The 6,000-nt window shown below is 38.3% G+C and overlaps 1 protein-coding gene across 2 annotated transcripts in view; it reads right to left on the reverse strand.

Annotated features, from left to right (window-relative positions):
* LOC131160690 (protein NONRESPONDING TO OXYLIPINS 2, mitochondrial-like) overlaps nucleotides 1–4,821 on the reverse strand; it is a 28,460-nt gene extending 23,639 nt beyond the window's left edge. Inside the window, exons 1-2 of one of the 2 annotated variants that reach the window (XM_058116557.1) lie at nucleotides 4,554–4,821; nucleotides 4,188–4,310 (exon numbers count right to left, since the gene is read on the reverse strand). In XM_058116557.1, the coding sequence (XP_057972540.1) occupies nucleotides 4,188–4,310; nucleotides 4,554–4,708 (278 nt within the window). In that variant the 5' untranslated portion in view covers nucleotides 4,709–4,821. Of the gene's footprint in view, nucleotides 1–3,961; nucleotides 4,311–4,553 lie in introns of those variants that run through there. The other variant, XM_058116549.1, reaches the window with a different exon arrangement.
* Nucleotides 4,822–6,000: the final 1,179 nt, after the last annotated feature.

Consider the following 6,000-nt stretch of genomic DNA (forward strand, 5'->3'; position numbering starts at 1 on the left):
TGTTGAATGTTTCTCATGGGAAATAACTCACTAGGTGGCTCGGAGATAACATCCTCAAAGTCAGAAAGTATGGGTAATACTTCCAGTGGTATTTCATGCTCAGGAAGGGGTGCCTCAATCTCCCTAATAACAACCACATACACTACCTGTGTATCTTGACTCTCCTACTCAAACTGCCTTTTACTCATGATATTTAATGATTTTCCACTAGTTTTTGTCTTTTTCTTCTTCTTTTTCTCACCTTTCAGCTTCAGTGGACTTAAAACAATTCTCTTGCCATTACACTTGAAGGAATAAGTGTTGGCACACCCATTATGTGAGACATCCAAATCATACAACCAAGGTCGTCCTAAAAAAATATGGGCAACGTCCATGGGAAAGACATCACACCAAATCTAGTCCTCATAATCACCAATCTTAATGGGGACTAGGCATCTATGGCTCATGGGCATGGTAGTGGCATCAACCCAAACTACCTTATATGGTTGTGGGTGTAGCTCAACTTTCAATCCCAACTTCTCAACTGCGGATTTAGACACAACATTCATACAGCTACCACCATCTATGATCATCTTGCAACTTTGACTCCCACACTTGATATAAGTATGGAAAATAGAAGTGCAACGCCAATCCTCCTGATTCTTGGGAATGATCATAATGCGTCTCATCACACTCAACTGGACACTCACATCTAGGTACAACTTCAAGATCATATACTTGATCCTCCTCAGGCTCATCCTCGACAACTCATCCTCACTAGGTACAACTTCAAGATCATATACTTGATCCTCCTCAGGCTCATCCTCACCATCTTCCCTATCAAGTGCCAAGTTCCTAGTAGGATATTGTTTGGCAAAGTGTCCTTCTTTATGGCACCTGAAACATACTGTATTTCCTGAACTCTGGCGATAGGATTCAGTCATGAGTGCTTTTCCCTTGTCCATAAGCTACTGGACTGTGGGATTGCTCCCTCGGGAGGTGACTTTACCTTATTGCACTGGTCGGGACTTGTCATAACTTTGTACCTTTCAAAAGTACGACTCATTTGAAGAGTCACCAAACCGTTTTTCCATGGGCCCTTTATTCATTTGCTCAAAGTCATGAGCTAAATTATGGGCCTGTTCAAGGGACTTAATGTGATGGGGAAACAGTTCTCTCCTCAGTTCAAGCTTTAATCCTATGCGAAATTGAGAGACCTGCTGACTAACAGTCTCATAGACACCACATCTTATAGACAACTCATCGAATTGACTCATGTATTCTGACACGGTCATGCTACCCTGACGCAAACTATAGAGCTAATCCACAAGGCGCTCTCTATAGCTAAGGGGTACATACTTCTCCCTCAAACTATCCTTCGTTAGGTCCCAATGCTCAATGGGCCTATAATATAACCTCGCCTCTTGCCTCTTGACATTCAACCAATGGAGCTTGGCTTGCCCCGTCAATCTCATTTTTGCAAACTTAACCCGATGAGGTTCAGTCATCCTATACCAGTCAAAATAGGATTCCATCTTAGTCAACCAATTTTGGAAGACTTTAGGGTCCGTCTGTCCATCATAGGTGGGGGCCTCTATCTTCACTTGTCTCATCACATCCTTGTAAGGATCACGACGGTCCCTACGGTAAGATACCCTACCTTGAAAGTCATCAACTCCATAGTCCTCATCACCCCAATGTTGGGCATAGGACTCATGAAAGTCATCTTGGCGATTCACTCGCCTTTGTGGAGGAAGAGGAGGTATTTCTCTAGGAGGCATAGGTGGCTCTCTAGGTTGTTCATCATCATTGCCTCGCTCAAGGGGCTGCTCTAAATTGTCTTGGGGTGGGTTATGGACAAGTTGGACTTCCAACCTATCTAGTCTTTGGTAGGTCTCAACCAGCTCTTGATTCAAGTCACGGACTTGATCTCGAAGCTAATATATTGAGGCATCTCTCTAAACATCATTCGTACGACCTTGGTAAGGATTCCCGACTCGAGTAAACATCCTAGGGGTTGGGGAAGGATTTGGCCAACACTAGGGCAGCCCTTTGGAATGGTGTTTGGTCACACAAAGTAGGGTCAAATGTGAACCAAACCTAGGCTCCGATACCAATATGATGTAGGACGGTTCTAAGTAGCCCTCCTACGGTTGACCCTCTTTGTAGCACACAAACAATATCACAATCTATGGGAAGAATTGAATTAACCAAGCATGAGCATCACAAACATATTCTAATGATCACAAGTTGTTGAGATTTTGAAAACATATATGATTTGGTTTAAAAGCCCTTAGTTGATCATTTCAATCAAGTAATCAAATTCACTTTAAAAGATGTCATATTAGAAGTCTTAGATCACAAGTCCTAACGTACAAATCAAATATCCCTAAGCATGTTACTAGCAAGCATGTTCATATTGAAAATCTAGGAAGAATGAAAGAAAATGAACAAGGTTTTTCAATCAAGGATTCAGGTAGAGTTTCAAGGCTTACAAGGTACCTTTAGGGGCTGTTTTAGATTATGACAAACATGGAATTGAAACGAGCCTACCAAAAGGTTCGGAATGACAAACACCAAGACACACAAGTACTCGATCGCACCATGAACACGTTTATTGATCCTTAGGAATCTTGAGACAAAAATGAAGCTTGAGGAAAGTTGTGGTTGTGAGCTATGAAAGAGGAGTCGCCGTGTAGTGTTGATGATGACGTTGATGTTGTCGTGGTCTCTCTCCACCCAATCTCCAGGGAGATGGAACGTTGCCTCACACTACTCACTCACAAGGAGAGGAACAAGATTCACAAGTTTAAGCAAAGGCTTCCTTTTTAATTGATAATGCAAAGATCCCTTTTACAATACAAGTGATGGCATATTTATAGTCTTACATGAGCATGCACATGACTTGCGCATGGCTTCTCAAGAGATTAAAAAAAATACAAAGTAAAATAAAACATTTAAAACATAGGTAATGAGGTTCCTAGGAAATAGTTTGTCATAGGAAATAAGTGCCTAAGAACTTGAATAATTATGATAGTGGAGTCTAAGAACTTAAAATGAAATAAATATTTCTTGAAAAAACATGACTTTTTGACTTACAAGTTGTCATGCTTTTTGAAAAACCAAGACTCTTTGACTTGCAAGTTGTCATCCTCTTTCCAAGCTAACTTTCAAGAGAAACTTCAATCGCCACAAATAAAGTTTACATCCAATGGTGGACTTCGGGTGGTCGTCCACGTGTCACATATCCGCGAAAGATACTCAAGGTGCATGTTAATCCCCATCAACTAGCCCAATGCTTATCGGCCTTGTCTCTAGATGACTAGGCAATCTCTCAAATTACTATGCAACCATCGTCGCCTGATGACTACGTGGCTTTTATCACCTGGGTGGCTACTTGTAATTCCTTGATCGCCTGGTGATATTTGTCTTACGCCTCATTTAGGTGATTCTCCACTTAATCACTAAGGTAACTAGGCAACACATGATTTGCTGCACCTAGGCAAATGGCAGCTACCCTCCAATATAGGAAGGGTGTAGTAGTGCAGCTACCCATGGTACAACACAATATGGCAGCTTTTAGTAGGGCATCGTGAAATGAGGGCATTTTTGGGTTTTTCAAAGAAAGAAACCTTGTAGTAGTTTTCATTGACATTACACTAGAATTTTCTTGCAGGGACTCCATGGATGTAGGCACACTACCAAACTACATAAATTACTTTATTATTCTCACTTTATTTAATTCTCTTCAATTTCTTGTGTGTGAGAATAATCCTAGGTGGGTCTCACACTAAACATTGATGCATTGGAAGCATGGTAGCAATGACACTAATATGATGATGGTGCAGTAGCCTAATTGTATAGTTGATGAGGCTAATAGTTATCATCTTGATTTTAAATGGGTTGCATATGGGAAAAAAGTTGAAGCATTTTTTAATGGGTAATATTGTAAATGGGTCATAAATGAGTACATCAACCAGAATAGATAAAAATTATTTTGACCCCACCTCTTTTTTGCACACCCCAACCCACCCATATAACATGTCTAAGAACCAATGAAATCTCGACTTGACTCACGAGACAAAAGAGTAAAATTGACTAAATTTCAAGTACATAAATAACTAGGCAGCATCATTTTGAAGACTACCATATAATATAAGACTCACAAAAGAATGAACTAGCGATCTTGACAAGTACGACGAAAAAAGGTACCCTGAGACAACTCGCAGCAAGCGCGCGCTTCAACCACGAGGTGTGACGTGAGACAAGTGACGGTCACTGCGCTGTGCAGCGGCAGAAGAGACTGCATGCATCCCAATTCTCCTAAATTCCTTCGCATTAATCACAGGAAAGAGATGAACAGTAAGATAACCTACACGCACGCACATAGCACATAGGCATTTTTATAAACTCGGGAACTTAGGGGAAGCCTTGTTTAGAACCATGGAGTTTGAGCACTAAATTTTTCTTTAACATTGAGCAGAATTCGAGAAATTTTAACCCCATTTTGCTTTTTATTTAAATTCACAGAATTCAGCTCTAATAAAACACCAAGGTGGGAGAGGATTGGAAACCTGGCATTTGAGAAGACTTGAAGGGGAGACCGGAGGCGGTTGGCGTTAAGAGACGGCGGCCGGAGGCGCGTGAGCGAGGGGGAAGAACGTACCGAGGATGAAGCTCTCGCAGTGGAAAGCAGTGACCTTGAAAGAGATCCGCAGCGCCAAGCCATCCCTTTGCCTCTCTTCACCGTGCCTACGGGTTTTAGGCAAATGTTTATAAATACGTTCTAAACAACGCCGTCTCCAGAAGGGTTTAAGCCGCCCCACGAGAGAGCAGCTTCCACGAAAATTATTGGTTTTAAAACTTTTTGACTTACATCTATAGAATATAAAGATTGGATATAAATAATTATTTATTATTTGAAATTAACATTTTATACTGTAATTCTATCACACCAATACAAATTAAAGAAGTTGTGATGACAAGAATGTGAGGAAATTTAAACAAAAGGGAGACCGAAAATGTCATAATATATTGACAATTATTGGTATTTTCATGAAAATTTTTGGTTAATATGTATGAGTATCATTTAAATATTTAATAAATGTTATTTGAAGTAAAGAAATTTGAGATGCCTAAAAGTTTTAAGAATAGTTAAAGGTTTGTTTAATGGTGGAGAGCATTTTTTTCATTTTTTATTTTTAGTTTTTTGAAAAAAAAATCAAATGACAACTTATTTTAAAATTTTTAAAAATTTGTATGAAAATGGTAGAAAATGAAGGATTTACTTAGTTACATAAAGCGGTTTCCATTGTGTTTCTAGATTTTCAAACAATTACAAAATCACACATTATTTTCTAATTTTTCAAAATTATATAAGAAATCATAAATCTAGAACACGATAGAAAGATGTTTTCAACTTTTCAATAAAAATTTTTAAAAAATAGAAAATAAGGTGGTATTTTTAAAATTTATTTTAAAAAAATTGGAAATAAAAAAAAAATTATTTCTGCAAGCAGATAGTGTCAAAACTTTTTTGTCTAATTTTTTATATAGATGTTATAAGACTAAAAATAAGTTAATTTTTTTATAATTATTTTAAAAATAAAAATTATTTTCCACAATTGGACAATTCTCTTTTTTTTCATAGTTAAAGAGTTTTTATTCAACTAAGATTAAAATTAACTTAGCACTCTAAGTCTTTTAAGAATGTTTAAGAACTACACATGAAGTAGGGCAATTTCAAACCCATGACAAGTGATGCATGTGCACACACAAAAAGGTATCAAAAGTGAGCTACTCGGTTGTCTAGTCTCGCGCCAAGTGAATTCTACTACTTAAAAACTACACCTTATTTGTTAATGAATCCATCTAAGGTGGACTTTTCTTTTTACTATCCCAACAATAAACAATACACCTCTAACAAATTGAAGAGCAAAGAAAGCTTTTTAAATATTGGGAGGAGGGAGGGCAATCTTCTTCTCCACAATCCTTTCTATGGAGGAAGTTTAATTCCGCCAC

The sequence above is a fragment of the Malania oleifera genome, chromosome 1 (assembly GCF_029873635.1).
Source record: "Malania oleifera isolate guangnan ecotype guangnan chromosome 1, ASM2987363v1, whole genome shotgun sequence".
NCBI classification, from domain to species: domain Eukaryota; kingdom Viridiplantae; phylum Streptophyta; class Magnoliopsida; order Santalales; family Ximeniaceae; genus Malania; species Malania oleifera.